Source organism: Synchiropus splendidus, chromosome 1 (assembly GCF_027744825.2).
Source record: "Synchiropus splendidus isolate RoL2022-P1 chromosome 1, RoL_Sspl_1.0, whole genome shotgun sequence".
NCBI classification, from domain to species: Eukaryota; Metazoa; Chordata; class Actinopteri; order Syngnathiformes; family Callionymidae; genus Synchiropus; species Synchiropus splendidus.
In genome coordinates, this window is record NC_071334.1 from 46,950,951 (window position 1) to 46,974,562 (window position 23,612).

At 44.2% G+C, this 23,612-nt stretch overlaps 1 protein-coding gene across 1 annotated transcript; it reads right to left on the reverse strand.

Annotated features, from left to right (window-relative positions):
* Positions 1-1,185: 1,185 nt before the first annotated feature.
* Positions 1,186-23,348, reverse strand: LOC128752364 (endoplasmic reticulum metallopeptidase 1-like). The gene is made up of 15 exons (XM_053853498.1): positions 23,014-23,348; positions 17,915-18,219; positions 16,856-16,983; positions 15,788-15,893; positions 13,856-14,002; positions 13,702-13,794; positions 11,374-11,586; positions 11,085-11,305; positions 7,260-7,434; positions 5,549-5,739; positions 5,321-5,473; positions 5,010-5,212; positions 4,825-4,940; positions 4,195-4,358; positions 1,186-4,014 (listed from the first exon to the last, which is right to left on the reverse strand). The coding sequence occupies exons 1-15, from the start codon at positions 23,289-23,291 to the stop codon at positions 3,838-3,840; spliced, it is 2,670 nt and encodes an 889-aa protein (XP_053709473.1). The 5' UTR covers positions 23,292-23,348; the 3' UTR covers positions 1,186-3,837.
* Between the last annotated feature and the right edge of the window lie 264 nt (positions 23,349-23,612).

Consider the following 23,612-nt stretch of genomic DNA (forward strand, 5'->3'; position numbering starts at 1 on the left):
TCAATCTTTACCCAGTTTGTCTCAGATTTTCGACTTCTCTTGTTCCATTCTAATTCAAATGAATTTCGAGGTACGTCATAGTTCACTATTCACATTGTTTTTTTGTGAGAAACGCAGATGACTTCATTTAGAAAATTGTAACACATTGGAAAAACTTTTTTTTATAAATAATATTTTGTAAAAACAAAAACAAGTCCACAAGCCTCCTCATTCACACCGTTTTCACTTTATGATTTATGTTCACATTATTTAAAGTTATGGAATAATACAATATGAATGCAAATACTTGATATTATTGTATCCACTCGACCAGTATTTTTCAACCTTTTTCTAGCCACGGCACCCTTGGTTCATTGAAAAAAAATCCCGGGTCACACCACCAAAGGAACCTCGGCCAACTCGGTGCACTTGTGCTTAAAGTCCTATAGAAAATCCCTATTCATTTGTGAAAAACTGTAAATAAAACCGATTTTATTGTAGTTTTGAGTTTCCAGACAAATCCTTAGCATTCTTTGCCTGAACTTGCTTCATAAAAACAATTGTTCTTTCTCTCTTCACATTTTGGAGCACATTTATTTTGTTGTGCATTTAGTTTTTCGCCAACTTTGAAACCACAAAGCAAACTTTGACGGTCCATGAGTATCAATAAAGTTGTGAAGTGAGACGTCAGGTTCGTCGTTAGCTCTGCGGTGCAGACAGTCTTTGGTGTTGCGACTCAGACAAGGATCCCTCCTCCATGGTTCTGTGGTGAAAGTGTGTGGTCAAGTGAGAGGCGCATCAGGTTTAAGAACAGCTGGAAGTTGCGCATGTGAGCGGCTTCTTGGCTGTGAGTGTGCGGGAAGAGGAGCGCCGCGCACCACAGAAGCGCTGCTTTGACTGACGGACACTTGCGCTCCGCGGCAGCCCGGTTGAAAAACGCCGCACTAGCTCCGTGTCAATTCAGTGAAGTCGGCTGCCTGCAGGGATTTTTCATGTCCAGCAGGTGTCAGTATTTAGTAACACAGTATCTACACTGTGTCACTGTGTCCAAACGCTTTATGATGCCTCATTTACCCATCACTACTAAATCGTACCTTTGCTGCTTTCACGTATCAAGTACATGTTCATTGACCTATTTAACAATAAAAGGTTTCTAGCTCGACGTCTGAAGCTGCGGGCACAACCAAAACAAAGTGTTAAAACAATCCTTTATTTGATGTATTTGAAGTTTAATTCAAGCTTCTTTTTGCATATTGTAAAATCATCACTCGGTACGATCCCAGTCAGCAGCGTCTCACACGCCTCTCGCACTACAGGGAATACAAAACAATTGCATTGTCGCAGAAGAGGAAAACAACAACAGCAGCAGTTTGAGAGAGTCACTCGAGCAGTCGGAATCAACGTCAAAGAATTATTCACTGAGAGAGTCAAACAAAGGAAGGCAAAGGTAGTGAGGAATCTAGCGGCGTTTAGAAACACAAACAATCATGAAATAAATAAAAATCCCAACAATTTGCTTATTCTCGTACATGTGCCATTCATGATTGAGTTGCTCCAACTACATTTGAAGCATTTGGTCTTGAGTCAGAACATCAGCCAAAAGTCTACTTGACTAGATTTTGGATTCTGAAAACCACAAGAATCAAGGGAAATGTAAAGACAGAGTCGTAGCCGAGTTCCACATGTTTGTTTTCCAATCCAGCATGACGCGTCTGTTCCGGAGCGCAGTTGCGCAGACAAGCGTTCCTTGCCAAAACTGGAAACTTCACACGAACACCGCGAGATTCTCGTCGGGAAACGGCACATGAATACAGCTTACAACGTTTTATGAGCCTGTTGGAACACGTGAGGTTGGAAAGTCAACACGAGTAAGCAAAAAGGTAAACAGCAGAATCGAGTTGCCTATTTAGCAGAAATAAATAAGACTCTGGTTTGGAGCGTTAAAACTCGCTTGATGATCCAGGACGTGACCCTTGACGTTGCTGTGCTACTCTCTAAAGTGAACTATCATTCAACACGAATGATAAAATCTCAGGTTTAATTTTTTAACTCTAGAACATTTGGTCAAGACTTGATTCGATTTTAGTCATTTTTTTGCAGCAGCAGGACCTTAGCATGACACAGTTTCTCACTTTATTACAGCAGTTCCTCCTACTTCCTCTCAGACACACATAAAAAAAATTAACAAAATTCAGCAATGTGGTCTGAACCACATTGTTTATATGTATACAAAAAGTGTTGTAATCGGACGTAAATTGATTGACAGGTCACTCCTGATGACTTCAAAGGAATGTTACAGCCTGTGACCACAGGTGAAATCTCCGCAGGTGCTACACTTGACAACGTCCGCTGACTTGTCAGCGCAACAGTGTATAGTCAGAGGCAGACTTGATCCGAGCAGTGTTCTCTTCAGCAGAAAGAAAGTGCACATTTCTCAAGGTATCTTCACCATAATCCCCCAGCCACATTCCGTGGCGGATCACAGAGCTGGTTTGTGGCGCATGTGACTGACTGCTACGCAACACGCCGACTCGTCCACACGCAGCTACACAATCTCAACAAACCTGGTCTCTGACAAGGAAGCTTGGGACCATGTTGAAAACGCACAGCAGCCGCTCGGATGGATGGACCCACACCTTAGAGATGTGAGCGACAGAGTGAGAGCCAACTAACATCACCAAAGCCAAATCCACTTCCTGTGCCAGGTACTTTTCAATTTTTATGGGTCTTCTACGGAAGATAACTATTGACCAGAGAAGCAGCATGCACTCCACCAAGCCTCTAGGTTCAAGAGTCTCTGTCATTATAAATGAATGTACTTTTTGTTGCTTGGGTGGATTGAGAATAAATTATCGTCACTTAATGATAAATAATGTTCCCAGTTCATGACAAGCTTTACAGGAACTTATATGAACTTGTAACTGAAACTTTGAAAACTTTGAAGACAATTCTCTCTGTCCAAGCTCAGTTTAGGAACAACCCTGTTAACATACAAACTGTACGAACAGAGCGTTAGACGGCCAACAGCGTCCACAGACAGCTGTTGAAATGAAGACCTGCTCAAAGCCAGGACGGCGCTGGACTTGTTCAGTTTATTTCTAATTTCTTTATAACCCAGACCAGGTCAAAACAACTGGAACGATTGATTCCATCTCCTTCCATTCATGTTGCTCAGACTCAGCTCTCACACCGAGGCCTGACTGTGGCATTAGCCTGGAGAAGTTGCCCGACCAGTGTTGCAAGTACCACCACCACACACATCTGACATGGTGCCATGGTGAGGAAACGGAACTGGAATTGACACAGTAGGTGAAACCGTAAGTAAGTAAGAGACGCTGCAAACCCAGAGGGGAGTGGAGTCACCTGGTGCGGTCGGAGGTCGATCTATACAGTATATGACATGATAAAGATTTGTTCAAGTGCAGAAGAACGTACGTCCTCTTGCTTCAAGCACTTTCCTGGAGTGGAACACCTGACGTTCTGGCCCGACTGGAAACAGGAAAGTTGGCGGTTGTCAATGAGGAAGTGCGAGAGGAAGGAGGAAGTCGGCGACAGAGACTGAGTGAGATGGAGTTAGTAAAAGCAAAGGCACAAAAGAGTAAGTACAAAAAGTTTGCCCCTTTGAGGCGTTCAGGGGCGCCAGTCTGCAAGTTTACCAGGCTGAGAGCTGCTGGTCAGCTGACCTCCGGCGCCGCTCAGCATCTTGCCCTGCTACCATGGGGGCTGACACAGTGACGGGGGTCTCAGTGGGTGTGAGTGTGTGCTTGTGCAGGATCTTGAAGGAGGCTGAGACTTCGGTCATCAGTCAGAAGACCCCCCACAGCCTCCAGGCCGACCTCCGCTTCTTGTCCAGCGAGGTTAGTATCTGTACATGTCGTATGTACTGACCCAGTAGGAGGGAAAAGACCAGGAGGGAAACCGGCGAACCACTTCCTCCAGCTGAAGAGTCCTTCTGTTTTCACCGAAGAAGTAGTGAGAGGCGATGGCCACCGAGATGATCCCCTCTGGTCCTGACGGATCCGGGTCCCTGGGGGGCTGAGACCAAGCCACGTCAAGTCAATTCCTATTCAAAGCTTGGTCTACGTCTCCATGAATCACTTTGGTCCTCTTACTAAACAATACAGCCCTATCAATTATTCAACCACAAACCAGCCACCACATTAATTTTTAATTGTGAAATAAAAAAGAAAAAGACTTTTCCCTTCAGGCCTGTACCTGGATTTCAAACCAGAAGGTGGACGAAGGCGCGTCGAGGCCGTGGAAGTAGAAGACGAAGTACTCTCCACTGGGTTCGTAGTGAGGCGTCCCCTCGCCGAAGGACCAGGTGGACAGACTGGACCCTTTATGAGGCATCAGGTATAGAGACATGTGACTCGGACCTGCAGGCAACGAGGAACAATAGTCGTGAGGAATGTTCTACGCAACAAAGTCGGGTGGACAAAACCAGACCTGCACATTATAACAATCGGGGGCAGATCAGTCTTCGCATATGTTCGTGGAAAATACTTGAATGCATACATTTATAAAGCATCATTTCCCCTAAACTTTCAGAGAACATCATCACGACTGGCACCTATAAACTGCTACGACTGCCCATGTAGCATGCTGCTACACCCCACTTGATAACTCTCCTTATTAGCAACACGCACGCACGCACGCACGCCATTTGGTTATATGTCATTTTCTTCTTGGCCCAAATGTCTCGCATGTGGCCAAGAAAACACAGGAAACACAGTCCTCATTTCACGACTTTCTTCTCTACGCTACACGCCGGTCTGCCGTTAGCTGACACAACTATGTTTGTTAATGTGTGCTAGCTTGCCAATATGAGAGGGCGATCCTGACCTTTCACACTGAAGCTCATCTTAACGGTCCCCCAGCTCGTCTCCTCTTGTGACAGCAGGCGGAATTCCATCGGAGCGCTGGGAGACACTTCGGGGGCTGGAAGGTACCAGTTCTTCCTGCAAACGCAGCCACACATCAAACGGCTTTGCTCGCGGCAGCGATACATGTAGGGCGGTGGTACACACTTGCTGAGGAACTTGACGGGCAGGAACCAGGGGTAACCACAGAAGGGACGGTCGGTGCGGCAGCGCGTGCTCACGCTGTCATTGAGCTCAGGCACGTGCGGCGTGATGTGCTGGATGGCGGTGAAATCGAAACTGTTGATCCAAATGCCCGAGTCTCGGTCTTCCACCTGGCCCTGCAGGTTGTGGAAGGTCCGTGTGGTGTGCTGCGGTGAGAGCACCTCATCTTTAGCACGTCGTCGCTCAGACCAGAAGGATTTATGAGACCCATCTGGACCAGCCAGGGTTCCTCAGCAGAGCAATCACTAACAAACCTGCAGGAAGACCCGCTTGGGCCGGGGGTTTTCAGGGCTGCCGGAGTAGGGAAAGAAGACGCTGCAGGACACTAACAGGAACATGACGCAGAAGACTGATCCCAGCCCCGCCAGGATCCACTTGGTGCTCCGAACCAAGTAGATGAAGTGAAGCTGAGGAAAAAAAAAAAAAGGGTGAATGACTTCAGAAGGACACTGCTTGTGTTTAAGGATGTGGGAATTACTTACAAAAAACGATGAGAGGAAAACCATTGTCAGGGTAACCAGCGAGGCCAAGACCACTTCCGGGGGGATCTCGGTGCCACTGCGGCCCATGATGGGGGTGAAAATCTCAAACACCACCCAGATGAGAAACATAAAGTGGACGTAAGGCAGCGCCAGGCCCAGCAGATAGAACACGCTGTACTTCAGCGACGCCCCTGCAGAGAGATGAAAAGAAACCGGATCAGGTCTGGCTGACACACAAGAATGAGACTAGAGTCTCTGTCCAACTGTGCTGGCCGCTGCTGATGTTTTCTCAAACCAGTTTGAGTTTCAAAACTGGGGAAAAACATATCACATTTCTGTGAGAAAAGGCATGAAACAGACAGCTAAGATGCCGCTTTTGCACTGTGAAGGCAGCTTAGTTTATGGCTGGAGTAGGGATGGGCGATACGGACAAAAAATGTTATCGCGATAAACATTGTAATTATCATGATAAATACATTTTCATTCTATTCCATGTGTTGGACATTACAGTCTCTCTTGAAACTGTTGATGAAGCTTAGTGAGCCGTCTGTCTGCTGTATCTCATGTCTTGACTTGAACTATGGACCAGTCTGGACACATTTCCTAGATGCTATTGAAGAAATATCAGAAAGCATGTGAATAAATGATTATTTAGTCATATTCTATTCTCCAAATCATTGTACAAACTGTCAGTCCTTTGTCTTATGAGATGAAAAACCTTTTCACAATTCTCTAAAATGGTTGCCTTATTGAAGATTTCACTGATACGCTGACTATTTTAGAATTTGTTGATGGTCCCTAACTGATGCTGGGTGGTAGCATTAGCGCTGCCTGTGAGAGTGTGTCCGCGATCAGTGAACCCTAATGGGGACGTGGAAGAGGACGCCACTGTCAATAGCGGAGCGGAGCTCCGTCCAATATCCAACTATTTTCACCAGGGTGTTTCACCGAGGCACCAGCGCAGCAGGAGACCTGCATGTGTTGATGTGAACCAAGGCAGACGACCGCATCAGAGAACCTATGAGGACCACTCCATCTCATAAAACAGCGATCCAGAGTTTACTGAATCTATCGTGAGATGTATAATTGTCATTGTGGAGATTGTGTTTTGTTCAATGTCTGGTAGTATTTAACAAGACTTTATAGTAAGAATGACATTAATAAGCAAACGGAGAGTATGAAAAGCTTTGAACTATTCTACATATTTACCTCCTGGATCTTTATTTTGCAGTTTTACGAGCAACTGATCAATGTAATCTCAAGGTGTCGCTTTTGTTAACAGGAGGTGGTAGTACTGAGCAGCCCAGAGGCTTTTCTAAAATGACGCACAACAAATCACCTGCAGCGCCGCGCACCAACACTGCTCTCTTTATCTCGGAAAGCTTGCCGCTGAAACTTTAGCAGTTTTGTTTACTGTCACCACGTGTATCTGCTGTGTTTGGGTGAAAGAAGAACGAAGAAAGAAATGCTGCGGAGCACTGTAATGAACCTGGTTCGGAATGGTGTTGGAATTTTCATGGCTGGGATCAACTTTGGGCAGCGATGGCAACTAGAAATGTCCTTGTCAGGATGGTCAATAACAGGTTAGACACCGATACACAACTATGCGTCTCATTATTCCTGTCATTTCCATTTCTTCATCAGACAAGCACAAGAAGGGGACAGTCTCAAAGGGTGGATCTTGATGGATTAGAGGATTAGAGGTGCTCACCTCTGTGTTTGAACTCTTTGGCGAGCAGCAGCTTGGTGGTCAGTGGGAATGCCACCATAAGCATGGGCACATAGGCAGAACACAGGCCGCGCTGGGTCAACCACACCAGACTGAGGCACCAAAGCAGCAGACTCACGTCGAAGAAACGATCGCCGAGCTCCACCAGCCGGACACCCTGGGAGAGGAGATGAAAATGATGGAGTCTAACAGCAGCGCCACAGTTTTCAACACATAGATTCACAGTATCGGTACATTAGAGCAGGCGTTCTTAACCATAGGGCCGGGGCCCATGGTTGGGCTGCAAGCGCCTCCTAGAGGGCCGCTAAAAGTTTTTTTGTTTTACACCTTTGGGCCACGAGACGCTCAGTTTTAATACATTATCCACGTATGGTGGCAGTAGTGAGTCACTGAATTAACAGCTGAAAAGAAGAAAAAGAAAGTGATGGCACTCCCCACAACAGTAACAACTTTTCATATATTTTATGGTGATACTTTAATTTACACTTTACTGATATCTTCTTTGGAGTTTAAATATATCATTTTTATGTTATGATATTTAGACATGGCTTTATTAAATTTATTTTATTCAGAATTTTATTCAGTTTTTCAAATGTTCAACAGTTTGCATCAACAGTATTATGACTTGCACCTGGTTCTGCTGTTGGTTGGACTTTTTAATGGCAAATAAATGTCTTTGCGACGATCACATGGTTTCAAGTCATTTCACCAGGTTTTGGTTTGTTTGTGTGTAAGTAGATTAATTATGGTTGTTGATCAGAAATGAAATCAAGAGTCATGAATCATTCTATCACTTGAATGGGCCCCTGCATTAGATCAGGAGCAGTTCCGACAGACATTCATGCAGGGCTTAAGATGAGGACCGAATAAGGTAACCTGCTGTGAATCATTGCACTTCTGTTATAGTTAGCCAGATCTAATTTTGCGTACGATAACTAAGACACAGAAGCTTGAGCACTGCACATGGTCGTACAAGATTCAACACTTAAGGGACTGGAAACCATGGACAGATAATGGCTGTGAAATGTCTGAGCAGCTCAAACACGCCACCTCCATCTGGGTGCAGGTTTCCTTCCAAACGTCACCCACAGCAGGTTCCAAACTAGTTCAGCAGTCGTCTAAGACACACAAACAGTGCCAAGGTGAAATCACCGCTTCATGTGACGGCGTTCAGGAATCCTTGTTCAAAAGGACTTGGATAATCCACAGGGGTTTTCTACAGGCTTAAAGCTACAGGAAACATTAGCAAGGAAATCCCATCTGGCTATCACTAACTATTAAAAACCACAGCCAGGCAGGTCAACAGGTTCTCTGCAGTAAATAAGGTGCCCGTCTTCAGTCCAGGAGCTGCCGGCGCTCTCCTCACTGCACTTAACTTCTATAGACCTGTGAGTGGAGCCAGTCATCGTGAGATATCGAGCCACTTAAAGATAAAGCGGCCTCGACTTCACCTCAGTCAATACGTCCAGGAGGAATCTGGAGGAGTAAAAGATAGTATTCTGCTGGTAATAAAACACTGCTGAGAGGAATTAATGCTATTTGTGTCACGAGAAGTATCGCTGCGCTGGATATAATCTTGGTCGAGCTGGTTAACATTCTTTCAGGATCGGGAAATCTCCTTTGACCTGCTCTGTTGTCTCACAAACAATTCTTCCACAATATGAATGAAACCATCACATGATTCAAGTTTTGCCATGTTACAGAAGCCTACGAAGTGTCCGCGCTGTTTTCATGCCTGCCACCCACAGGTCAACACCCGCCTCTATCGGGGCCTCATCTCAAATTCATGGACCTCCTTACAGCAATCCAGCAATATTCAAGTGCATAAACGCAAATAGAAGGATTGACTTATGTGTGGACAGAACAATGTCGTATGTGTAATATTGAGATCCAAAGATAAAGTATTGTTTTACCAATTCTTGTATACATCGTACCACTATAAAAATAACTTCAATCATGAGCTTAAAATATTTGCAGATATTTGCGATATATGAATTTTTACAGGATTAAGAGCATCGTGCTGGAAAAATGTTGAGCCTTGTCACATCAAACCAATGAAATCAGAGGTGTTTTATTCACCACAAAGTGCCCAAAATGCACCGTTTTCACCCGTGTGTCCGCAGCTCCGCCCACAGTCTATCTCCTGGACGACTGGAGACAGGAAGCAGCAGCCGAGACCAGCTGTGGTGTCGGAACATCGGACAGGTGGGTGAAAACTGCGCATTTTGAGCACTTTAATGTCAATAAAAGATGTGAGGAGTTGATGATTCAAGTTCAGAACATTGCTGAGTTTGGTTCATGAGTCAGTCTCCATGCTGGACCACGTTTTCAAAACTAGTTTAGAAGTGATCCTCATGCATTTTAAAGCCGGGTGCACCACTGACCTCTCTACGGCGCAGACAGTATCACTGTGTATGAACGAGATCTATGTTCCTTCCTAAATGTAGTGGGCGTGGCTAATTTTCCTATGCGCTCTTTAGTCCGGAAATGACGGTACTTTATAATAAACAATTTTCTGTTTCTGTTAATTTTATGGCCATAATTATCAATTCATAAAATAAAAGACCACTGACTAAGACTCCCATGAGCTTCAATGCACACCAGGAATACAAAGGTTTCCACCAATGTTTTAGTAAGAAGGCATCAGCAGATCTACTTATCTCGGAAAACACACACGTTTGAAGTGGACTAACATTTAATCCAAAGACACTTTTAAAAGGGAAGTGTTTTGAGACCAAAAACTGCAGTTGTTGCTGGAGGCCATATTGACTTGAAGGCCAGATAATAAAAGGAAACGCAGTCGGAGATTAATGATAAATATTTAAGAGTCTCAGGCACAGCAGAGGAACAGCTGGAAATATGCCTTGATGGTGTCACAGGAGTCATAAACAAGCCCTTTCAGCTTCAGTATCAGAGAATGCCCAACTGCTGCATGGTGGCTGGCTATTCTAATCGTGCCCGTTCTTCCCAAATGATGACAGTGATGACAAGTGGCAACCATTGGCGTGGGTTCTCTACAGTGATGACTTCAACCTGAAATGTTCCGAAACTGACTATAATACCCAGGGTTTTCAAAGTAAACAAACAGCAATGCATCATGTCCACTGAGAAGAGAAGCAGCGGTGACAAAACTCACAGGAAAAAGTCTCTCTGCTTACCCACAAGCATTAGATATGTTGTACTGTTGAGCCTTCGGAGGAGAGTATAACACTCAGAGCCGGTCAGTTCCCCACAGTGAATGGTCATATAAAGATACTTATCAAAATAAACTAACTTTGCAGCGTCAGACCCTTCATCCTCTGACAAGCATGAGACATTGCTTCCAGAATGATGTGGTTTGAATAAAGTCCTTTACATGAACTTCTGATCTTCTTCTTCAAAACCCGTTGACAAGTCACTTGAATCTTTGCTGATATTGCTCGCGACTTCCTCTGCATCCGTGCACTCAGCCGTGATTGCTTACAGAGTTGGTACACAAGATGATGCCCATGTTTGACCCTTGTGTGCAATTTATGGTCATGTATGCAAAAAAATTTGATTGAAATATTGTGTATACACAGAATGGGAACACGGTATTCTAATAAAGTCTTGGTTGACTTGATGTCAGTGGCCCTTTGAATAGCTTCTTAAAAGTGTACTTGCAAAGCAAACAGTTTCATCTGCTGTGAGGCCCCATCTTACTCTTGAGCTCAAAAGTACAACCTGTTTGGACTTCGAGCTCAAACAGAGACAATGGCAGGAAGCCATTGCTTCCCTCAAGAACGCCACTTCTGAACATTCACAGTATTTGGAACACAGAAAACTCACCCCATAGTAAAGGTTTTTCGCCAGTGTGTGGATGAGGATCATCTTGCCGGTGGCGGCGGCTCCGTACAAACAGACGGAGGCGTAGAAGTGGTTGTACCAGAACATGGACTGGCCAAGCAGCGTGACAGCCAGAGCCACGATCAGCACCGACAACAGAGCCACAAACCAACTCACTACTGCCACCCCTGTTGCACACGCCAAACTTCGCACATAACGGAACCCTAAACAGATGCAGAAAAAAATATCGTTGGTAATTATTTTTTTTTTAAACAAAGAAAACATGACTCACCTCCGTTGCCGGGCTGCGAGGCTTTCTTGGCCAGGTAGACGAACGTCGCCATGGCTACTAGATAGTTAAGGATGGTGCCAACACGTGCTGGATAAGCCACCATCACCACCCCGAGCAGGTCGAAAAACACCATGTTACCATGGCGATACTCCGAAGAGTCGGCCAACTTCTCCGACATGACAAGGTGCTTTAGGACGGCCAGAATGTTGTCGCCTGGAAGCAGGGTGAGACTTGTGTTGAAGAGAATTTCTGAAGTGACTAGGGCCAGCACTTGAATAGCAATCGTTTTAGTATCCATCATTCTCAATGCCAGTGTAGTTCACCGATTCTTGTTCTAAGAGAAAACTCTGTTGTCAGCATGGAAGCCCAACCAGCGTCACCAGAACTCCCACACAGTTGCTGAGGTTGGATGATGCGGCCGATTTATCCGATTAACAGGGTTATCTCGCTGTATTAACCAAGTCGCAAAGCAGCACGGACCTCAGTTGCACACACAGAAACACTAACAATTAGAACCCTCCTCCAACATGCTTGGCAACTTCGCAATAGAAAATGAATAGCCAACAAATGAAATGATCAGGAACACCAGTCTTTTGCTGCATTTGTGCAAGACTTCAATTTCCTTCGTCACGCAGTGTCAAGCCACTGGGAATTATGTGGAACAACGTAAAAAATATACAAGTAAAATAAATGCTGCACACATTACTTTTTACGCTGCTTGATATTTCATAGACTATTTAAAAAATACATGCACAAGAGACATACGCAGGTCGCGAACCAGCAAGTTTTAACCGCTATACTGCTTGACCAGCTGTTCAGGTGAGTCTTACAGCCTTACATCCTTATATGTTTGTGGCTCTTAGCCTCCGACTGGTTGGCCACCCCTAATTTGGAATAAAGACTACCAACTAAACATGGTTCTTAGGGGCCTCTGATGGCTTCAGCGGAACACATTTGTGACAGCAGGACAGAGAGCATGTGCTCTACTCACTTATAGACATACACTAACCGTGTGACCTACAAGCCTGTAATCGTGTGTGCTAGAGCGTCACAGTTCGATGCGGAAATGCGGCCACAAGCAGGACCAGTAAGAGGTCACCACATCGGTTCCTGCTGCCTGAGGCTTGGTTTCTTCAAAGCGCTGCTGCCTGCATGTCTACGCAGTTATTAGAGCAGGCACACACAGACACACACACAGACACACACACACACACACACAAGTGGGACAAAGCTCTATTGTCCTCCTGCCTGGTAGGACTCTCTCGCTGATTTGTAAACAAGCCACAGTCCAACCACTTCTTGTCCGCCACTTGGATTTCTCTGTTTTTACTGTGAGAGCGGCTGTGCATCATTGGTTGCAGCACTTTGTCTGCTATCCACCTCCCGACGATCCCACCAGACGTCGTAGCATTGAAATCACACCATAACCATCCTCTATAGTCGCTAGCAGAACGACAGATGTCCAGTTGCTGCTGAGCAAGAAATCTGCAGGTTGTTTGTCTGGTGCTGACACAGCGCTTTTATCTGCACAGTGGAGCGAAAACCATTCAGCGAAGCAGGTGCACGTGGTAACTGAGAACAAAGGTGTGGATGGTATGTACAGTACGTTTGCATTCCTCGGGGGAGCTGTATGGATCCATTGACTTGTCAGCAAAGAGAAAATACATTTACCACTGTCAATATAGTTTCCTTTCTAAAATACCATACTCTCAAAAGTCATATCGATGACACAAATCTGTTTAGCCAGCCAGAGAAGAGCCTGGCACTAGCTGACACCCAGCTCCACCCATGTTTCTCAGGATAGCCAGGTGTGTAAGGAGAATGGAGGAGGCCAGAGAAACGTGGGGGTGATGATTTATGCTTGTGAAAAATACGATACACAGAAACAAATGGTCTTGCTCACCCAAGGGCTAAAAAATTCTCCACTCATTTTTTTCAAGTTTATACTCATATTATCCAAATATCCTCAAGATGTAAACGGTCGCTGTAAATTTACACAGCTAGTTATGTAAAGAATGAAGTTACTTATCTAAGCTCTTTTCCCTGAGCTTCTTTCAGTGCTATTTAGTCTGTACTGACATGCTGTGAGAATTCCTTCAAGAAAAGCAACAATAAAGTTAGTTTACTTGTCATCAGCTGTCCCATCCGGGATTAACAGAGCTGGGTGACCACAAAACATCACAATAAATCGTTTTAATGTCTGAGGAATGCATTTTGCCTTGGAATAAGTATTACTATACTTATTATTATAGGTCTATTTGCTCCTGGGAAGGTGCTGACAGTGTTTCATCAAACTGAAAACACCTTCCTTTTTGAAAGTGCACATACCTGCTCTCTGTATTGAATCAGTCAGGATTCTGTCGGCGGTGTCGTAGTTGGTATGGTAGATGAAGCCGTTCTCAATAAAAGCCAAGTCAATGCCTGTGACCAAAACAAGTGTGAAACCCTTCATTCATTTTAGAACATGAACGCACAACCTCACCAGGTATATTGCCAAAGTCCCTGTAAATTCGGAAGTCGGTGTCGGAGGGGATGACCCCACTCTGAAACACCTCCTGACCCACCACGGAGGCGAAGGGGTGCTTGGCCGCTCTTACGTAGGCCTGGACCAGCCATGGGTTTTCCGGACCTATTCAAAGAAACCATTTGCTAATTACTTAGGGGAAACATTCTGTAAAAATGACAGTTACCCTTGTAAAAATGGCAACCATTCAACATTACTGTGAGTTTATGACTATGTTATAACAGTTTTCCAGCTACAAGACAAAAAACAAAACAGGATTTTTCAACTTTATAACATGGCAAGAACGCTATAACAAGTAGCAAATTCAGGTGACAAATCTAGACTTGGACCTATGGCATGTTTATAGTAACAAACTTTCAGAATTGAATTGTAGCACTCTTTTGCTCTCGCCCCAAAGCAGTGTGTGTTTATCATGTCAACATCGCAGGAAAGCTCCAGTTTTCCGCTTTCAGAAAACCATTGAATTTTTATTCCCACAGTCTGTTCAGGAGGCATCGTGCTGAGGTCTCCATGAAGCACAGCTATACTGTGGATCTGAGCTGTGTTAAGACTTTGCTGTGGCAGAGGTGCTATGGGGTTATTGTAACTGCAGTTCTATGAGCACTAAGCCCCGTTTCTTGGATAGCAAATGATTTTTTGTGGGGTTATGACAAACCTTTCAGAAGTAATGATAATTTTAAATCTGCATGTTAAATTGTGTCAGTGACAATACAATTGTCCGTGAAAGGTAAAGCCCATCTGAGCATAACATATGGAAACAGCTGATTTTCATTAAGAACCGAAGTCTCTACAGGAGTTACTGTCTTTACTCTGGACCCAACATGTGCTTGGCTCGACCCAGTAGCTTCTTCCACATTTTTTCTATACAGTCTACCCTTTCACACACATACTTTAAACAGCCGAGTGAAACACTTGGAATCTACAAGTCAGATGGATAGTTTGAGGAGAAATCCAAAACGTAAAAATTGTTCGACAAAACAGTCACTCATCGCAGCAAAGATTCCCTGTCATCTTTATCCATAGAAATATCATAAGTGTGAACATTGTAAAGTTCCCTGCTGTGCTCCATACTCCAGTTCCATCTTTGTAATGTAACCATTGAAAAAAATACATCACTGACAGAAGAGCATGGAAGCAGTCGATGTAGCTTCTCCTGTTCAAACCTCATCTATAATGATGGCCACCGCAAGACCACACATTTTAGGCTTTAATAAAGATAAAATGAAAAGACAGAGGACTTTATTGAAAAAGTTTACAATGCTAACATGTGACTCGGCTAATGATTAGAGGAGTAGAAGGTAGGGTAGAGTAGTAATAACCATGGGGGAAAAAGGGGCTTGTCAAGTGGACAGACAGATAAGACAGAAACTCAACTGAAGGCGGAAGTTGCAAGTTAAAGTGAGCATTTTCACAACACTGATTTTAGATCCAACTTCTGCCTGGTATAAGGCGGGTGCCAAATTCAAAGAGTTTCTTGCCTCAGGAACAAAAGCAAGACAAATAGCGTGTGCTTTGATAAGGATAAAAATCAGACAGTTCATTCTCAAAACAGCTCCACCTTCCACATAAAAGAAACAATAATAAAAAAGGCGATGTCAACACAGAAGAACTGCTCTAATCTAAGTGAGGAGAGATGGATAAGTACCATGCATGAAGCTGTCAAACAACCTTGCTTCTTGCTCACTCAACAGAAACACAGTTGCAACTTCAGCAAAATAATGATCTCAACAACAATAGAGCTAATTTTAGCAACAACTAGAGGCCGGAGCATTTCAGGGTCCAGAAGCCACGGTTCGGAGACCTTTAATGCACTACTTCAAAAAGCAATCGCTTCCATCGTCACACTTTCTCCCGATTTTCAAACACATTTTTAACCTGGAGACACAATACCTGTCTGGAAGACGATCTCTTTCCCGCCAACACCGGCAGCCTCCAAGTTGATGAAGGCTCTGACTTGTTTGGCCCACGGATGCTGAGTGATGAAGCCATGACTGGCCTGAGAGAGGAAACAGCATTCAATTAGTATTTCACTCATGATCGTGTTTTCAGAGGAAAATGTACTTCCTTGTTTTCAACAAAGGGGGAAGCTTTATTTACAAGAACTCGCATCACTCTCGGGATTAATATGCAACCGTGAGATCAGACATGCCCAGCACCCACATGACCCCAAGCATTACATGATGCATGAACTAATCAGACAAAAAAATATATATATTTAGATATACTTTCACCACAGGACTAATGCAATGTCATTACTTGCTTGTTCTTGAGCGCGCTGTAGTGGCCAACACTTACCAAAAGAGGAATGTGCGGCTTGGAAATCTGCATTCCAGTCATGATGCCAACACTGACTCTAGTGTACGGCCTAAAACATGAGCATTAGAAGCAGACCAATAACAGATGCTGCCGTGGTCTGATAGCTCAATTGTGTTCATCGCATGCCCGCTGTTGATGCTGCACACAGACCACTGGCACATTGGTATTGTCATCAGATGCATTCTCAACCTTGAGACAATAATTTGTCACATGAATCCATCCCTTGTGGAATCAAACCCTTGACACAGTTACGCAACAAGTTTTTCTTCAGCAGTTTCAATATCACACCAGACTGGAAAACAGCCAGTTGCTGGTTCATCTTTGATGTTTTCTTAGCAGAGAAGGTTGTTGCAATAATCAGTAGAGTTGTTGGAATAAGAGATAAAATGTCCATTTGTGATAGTTGCTCGAAGATCATTTAAAACGAGTATGGGACCATGGGGTAGCGGTCTGACTCCAGCTGGGGAGAGATATACAACCTTGTTGTGTTCCTGCATGTTACAGACTGTGTTCTGTCTGTTTTATTTTGGGGTTAAATTGTGGATGTGTCAATAGGGGCCGTTTAAATGCCACAGCAGTGCAGGAAACCCTGGATTATAGCATGTACACTCCACCACCTTGTTGACCTAAAGGTGACCTCACCTGCAGGATATTCTCCTCAGCTCCATTAAAGAGGAAAACAACTCCGTGGTGTAGTGGTGTGGACTGGTTGGCGAGCGAATGTAGAACCTCCAGCATCACTGCGCAGCTCACTGCATCATCACTGGCACCTGAACAAGGACACATTGTGTGCTCAAAGTCAGACATGTCACTGTTATATGTGGATAACAGTGCATGACCATCATAAGTCCTCGGTTCTGAAATATTGACAAGAAGACATGTGCCAGACCACCACCGACCAAACAAACTTTTGGATGGCTACAAATGATGGGAGTGGGCTGTGAGAACAAGCATCTGAGGAATGTGTAAACCTGGTAAAGTGCCAGCTGCCACTGCTGGTGGCGAGATGGTGAGAGAATACAGACAGAGGTCGCACAGAAGAAAGGAGCATGTGAATGAATCATGTGACACAGACAGGTTAGTGGTGAGAGTGAATTCACACAGGAGAAAACAATCAGAGGCAGACGCAGACATCATGTGCTCCGGCTTTCAGGATCCAGTGTGTTCAGGGAGGGGCAGCGGGGGTTTCGCGTCCTGTCTGGGCACCACTCAGGCTGCTGCCACTTATGTAAGTGACCGGTAATCCTCGTCCCTAAAAATGTCACAGTCATACGTTCAAATCTGCAGCTCTGCTCCAAACTAGTTCAAAGAGATGTCCCGTGGATACGCGTGTTCTACTGGTCCACACCTCTTGGAAACACATTTCCTCCGAGCTAGTGAGGTCAGTGAACACATGCGTGCAGAACCTTCTTCAATTCAGGGTGTGAAGGACATTCCTGAATCTAAACCAAAACATTTGAAAGAAAGTGCCTCTAAAAGCAAGTTCAACAACATAAGCCCGAAACATCCTGTTGCTGTGGAGTGTAAAATATCGAGCGCTTGGTCCACATGACTGTCGCTGGTCCCTGTAAACAAGTGCTGGCATTATTTAAGTGCATCGATGATGAATTGCTTATTTAAGCGCAAGGGAAAGCTCTGCAGGTTTCACAACACGCCACAGCAGAATAAGTGTGATCCAAGAATGTAACATCAATTCCATACCTGGACTGTGAGCCACCGTGTCGAAGTGGCAGTTGGCCAGCATGAGATGCTGGGCGCCGCTCTTGGGCTCTAGCCTGACAGCGATGTTGGTGACCCTGTTGTAGAAGCTGGTGAAGCCGCCGAGAAAGTCAATGGAGAAAGATCCAGTGGGCCGCTGCACATCCACAGAAACCTTGTGGGGTCCGTGCGCAGTCTCCAGACGAATTTTTTCAATCTGGTCCAGGAGGTAGCCCACGGTCAGGACCTCGTTCGCCTGGCTGCCTGCCGGCCGGGGACCCACACTAGTGATCCGCTCCAGGTGTTGTCTGGGTTTGGAAGGCGACACCATTATTAGCTTGCATTGATATCATTACACGCTTGTACAACAAATTCACACTCGGAATGTGTCAAATATGGACTACTATCAAGTGGACCTTTGTGGCCCAGAGGTCAGCCTTCAGCGTTGCGTAATGCCACATAAGCATTCAGTTGAAACATGTTTCCTGACATGAAGGAAGCTCATTACTCTGTGGCTTAAGGTAAACACAACACCATTTTTCCCCGGTGGGAGGTCGTAGAAGGATTACTGCACCCTCACCACACTCCTTTGTTGTGATCGGTCAAAGGAAAAGCTTAGATGAGTCCAGAGCAGAAAACAGTTTTTGGAGACTTTCGTGATTTTGTGATCCCATAAGATTTTCCTTTCTTAATGGAATGGATTGATTTTACATAAAAGAAAGGTGAGGTTTCTGGAGAAAACAATGTACCGGCCTCTCTAATTCCACAGTTGCCCCCCCCGACCCAATCTCAGTTGAACTGGGGAAAGTGAATGGATGGCTATTCACCAGAGATGTCCGGAGAGACAATAACCTTTCCAAACAGATATCTAGCTTGCGAATAAAAACTGCAGTATTATCCCACATTATCTCAGTGTGATAAATAGGTTCCATGTTATTACTTTTTTCTGAATGTGTGCTGGTGTGCGGGTGCAGATAAATGGAGTTCTGGAGTTTTGCAGCCCAGTGGGCAATGCATACATTATTTATTTACGTATATTAAACTTAAGGAGTAAGAGAGCATGAAGTGCAGAAAGCAATGTATAACTTGGAGACTACAAGTTAGATTTCACACTTTAAAATGTCTTAAAGCAGGAACAACAACTTTTATAATTATTTAATCTGCGTCGTTGTTTTTTTCTTGTTGAGTAACTTCTGAAGGCACTTTAATGCCTGTAATTTAATCTGGATTTGCAGGGTCATGGGCTCATGAAAGCAGCAATTGTGGTGGCCGGAGAGGCAGAGCGTCTTAATGCAGCACGTTTGACTCACTTATGTTTAAATCAGTTGAATGAATGCAAATCCAGCACTCTCAGCAGCTCAACTGCTGCCCTGGTGACCTCAGATTGAGATGCTTAATCCCACTTTCCTTCTCCCAGTGGGATGGACGACCACGGTAAAAATCACTCTCATCCTTTCAGATTTGTTGTGATTACGTTTGTGAACTGCGGTTACATGTGGCATTTCACTTGGGCAACTGGATTGTTCTTGAAAAGCAGTTTAGTTCACTAGGCCATCTCATCTCATCTGAACTAATATAATCTAGATCATCAGGAATGCATTTAAGAAAGTTCTAGTTCAACCAAAATAATATCTCCACTTGCCTGACATTTTACTTCATCTTGTTGAACCAACCTCCAGCATTCTTGTCCCTCAGTCACGCTGCATAAGCTTCAAGCACACAGGCTACACTTCTGACTCCATCCCACTCCAGGTGCCACTTGTATCTATGCGTCTTCCACTTGGCCCTTTTCATTTAGACATGCCGTATCACCGTTGGGCAGCATTCGACTTTTAATCTGGCGCTCCACTGCAGTCTTTCCAGTAGTCTAAGAGAAGGAAAACCACCAACTGGCTCATTGTTTCACCCTCCATTACCACATTCCATCATGAGCTCAAGTGCTCTCTCATATGCTGCCTGTACAGTAAGTTTACATCAGTCAAAGATGGCAGAGTATCTCCTTACAAGACAACCTCTTTGAAAGTCATTTCAGAAGTACTAAACTTTTTAGTCAGAAGAGAGATTTCATCCTGAAATGTCATTTCAATACGCTTTATCAGGGCAGTAATGTAGGCTTTTAAAGTCTTATTACCATCCAATTCAGTGGCACCCAGCCCAACATTGTGATTGCCTAGGAGGGTAAAAGCAGAGGTGGCACAATCTTGTTCCTCAATTCCCCATAGTTCCACCTGCAGCATCAGACACAGGTCCTGACACGACAAAGCACCTAAGGCAAAAGTTATTTATTCACAAGGTTATGTTTGTGGAAGAGTTACATTTGAGATCACAGACAGCATGACCAGTCGTGGTATAGCTAGGCAAGTCTGTCTCCAAACCTCTCCCCGGAAGTCCTGAGTACAGTGAGGCAGATTCTAAAGTGTACTGACTGATTTTAAGGTAGTGATGACGTAAATAAAGTAAAACTAGACTTAGTCCATCACAGTGTTTGGGTTGTGTACTAAGGACCAGATTGGTGGATCAATGCTGCCGCACCCTGCCAGTGGTGTGTTTCTTAAGTCATATGAGCAAACTCTCATTATGCAAGTTGTCTTTTGCAGATAGGTCTCCGTGTTTTGAATGAGGTATTAGTATTGACAAACAAGAGGCGATGACTCCAAGTGTCTCTCCTCTAACAGTCTTACATGTACATTTGTTTTCTGAAATGAAGCAAATGTGCGCCACAACTAGGCAAACAAAACCAAAAATTACACTCACTGTACAGGCTAATAACGCTATTATGACACATTTCGCTTGTGTCTATTCCCAGAGATGTAAACTAAGTAAAAATACCTTGCTACTGCTACAGTTTTTGAGTAATATACTCTACATGTGAATATTATTTTGAGGTACTTCACTACATATGATGGCATCTGTATATTTATTCTGCAACATTTTTCTACATGCACTCATAAATCATGAGTTGGTCACACACAATTTTCAACAGTCAATAATCATACTTGAGATGAGGCAGATAGATCACATGACAACCCCCACCAGATGCTGGTCCTATTAATGGGCTTTCACCCAAAGAGAATTTAAATAATTACACACCACTCTACTGGCTCTGTGCCTTCATTTTGAAAACCCTCAACAATCTACAATGCACTTCCTTCAACCGGAAACAGGTCAAATGCATAACAATGAAAAAAAGCTTGTCTGTATATAATTCCATGTTTTTTTACTGGGTAGTGCAGAAAGTAATGTGATGGCTGATTTTCGCCACTTCCTCCTTTATTTTGTCATCGACTTAGATGCACTAGATGACAAAAGTGATATAGTGACAACTGTTTGCAAAGTGTTCATGCAATACAAATGTTTTTTTTTTACTATTTATCACAGTTTTGCTGTACAGGTCTGTAGCTGTCTCACAGATGACTCATTTCACTGCCAGATATTTCCTGCTAAGTGACATTAAACTGTCTGATTGATAGTCAATTTTTGAAGAAAATAAAGTTTGAAGAGATTTTCCTCGTGATCAGGGGACTCAATTTCAATGTTATTTAAATGGTAAACAATAGAGGCTGAGTGTACAATTGATCAACAATATGAAGTGAAAGTAAAACTTTTATTTATAGTTACATTTGAGATACAAAAATATAAGGTTCAAGTGGCACTTTCACCACAGTAGGTTTTTGTTTGTTTCACAGTAGGTTTTTGTTTGTTTTTAACCTTTTATACCAGTAACATTTCACAGTACCCAAGTCTACTCTTCAGAAGACCAACTGTTTGGGCTTTAAGAATGTGAAAATACTTCCTTTCGTCCAATGTCTTTGGACGTTGAACCGTTGACTTTCACAATGGCCTTCAGATCTCTGTGCCCTCCAAAAATGTGGCACTTGTCGCTTTTGAGTTTCAGTGCCACCTTTGACCCAGTGGGCAATGCTCTGGTATTCAAGTCTACAGTCTTGTGAATAATGTTGCAGTTAGAAGCAGTGATTACGAGAAACTTTGAGACAGTGTGTTTAGTGGGCCACAGGGCTCAATTTCAGAACCTTGTTGGATGAATACATGCAGCTGATTTCAGAATAAGATTGTCCAGCTCAGAGATTTTCATGCACGGCACCTCCCACTGTTGCTAGTGCAAAGCAAATGGAATAATAGAGTACATTGCAACCAGGTAGCATTGCTTTTGGTTATGACTCTACCATAAACCAAAAGCAATACCCTTATCAAGGTGTCTTCCCCCAAGCAGTCCTCCATCCATCACCACGAGCATCCCTGAGCAACAAGGTCAGAGTGAGGAGGGAACCAGGCTGTTTATGACTATGTATTTCATGAGCACATTTTGTCGTAGTCAGGCGGCCACCAACCACCAGGTACTTCAAGCCAATGTCTCATGCTCACAGCAGTTTTGTTTAAGGCACCAAATCACACCAAAGGTTTTCCTCAGACGTCACAAATAAAAGGTATATACGGGATACAATAAAAACATGGCAACTAAGCAGAAACGGATACATCCACTCTGGCTCAAGATCTTCAGATCCCTCAGTCAGTGCGTACTGAGGTGGCCAAAAATAGGGAAGTTTGGGATAGTGTAAAATGAAACTGAAACTTTTACTGCTCTGAATAAGCAGAAGAAATGTCAGAACACCCTACATGACAAAGGTGAACTTTGGACAGCAGGGTTTGGAACCAGGTTAAGATGAATTAATGCGGAATTATTTTAGTTGTATCATTGCGTTTAAAGGTCAGGACAGCCAGATGAAATGGAAAATGGAAATGTCAAAACAACAGCCGACGAGTCGCACTGTCTGATCAACGTGAATGGTAGTTCTTACTGGTGCAACCCTCAGCTGATTCAAGTCTTAACGCTATGTTTACAGCAACAACAGCGAGAGGAAAGGTGTTGAATGGATATCATCCCCCACCCCAGAGCAGCCTTCTAGCATGTTCTCACATAGGTAAGCAGCAGGTAGATGAAGAGTAAGACGAGGAAGCGGAGGCGGAGGGAGACCCGGTAGTGGTTTCCAGGCGGGTCTGTTACCAAACTGGAGGAAAGGTTAGCCCTAACCAGAGCGGGTCCAACATTGCCAAAACAAACCAGCTTAAGAGTCCAAACTCACCGGGCTCTGACGGCGTTGAACTCCCCCGTGGATTTCCCGATAACCAGGTGTCGTAGCGACACATGGACGAGTCCCCACAGCACCAAAATAAACACAGTGACCACGGTCGCCGCCAGTCCTTCCCGCAGCAGGTACAGTCTCACTTCGGGCTTCCGCTTCGGGTCCCCGTTGTAGCCGTTGTTCTCACAACGGTAGCGGGTCCCACCGTCATCCTGCTCGGGATAACCGTGTAGGTTTTGCAGCGGTTTGAGCCTCCGGACGGCAGTGTCAGCGTCCATGGTGGAGCCTGCGGTACATCAGCTGCAGCTCCGCGAGCAGGCGTCTCGACTTTATTGGCTGAGGGACGGCGAGCCAGAAGGCCCAACCTTCATTGACAGAAGGGAGGGGAATGCGAACAAGAAAATAATGTCACAGTTTAAAAAAAATGGGGTCAGATACATTTGTCTTGTCGACACGATATGACAGATAACAATGCTTTCAAAAAAATATCTATTCAACTTAACTGTTTCACATCACCAAAATGATCTCATTACACAGGAGACGTCATTGGTTGTAGTGGTGTAATAACAAACCAAAGGGAGAGAAATAAAAGAAAACCC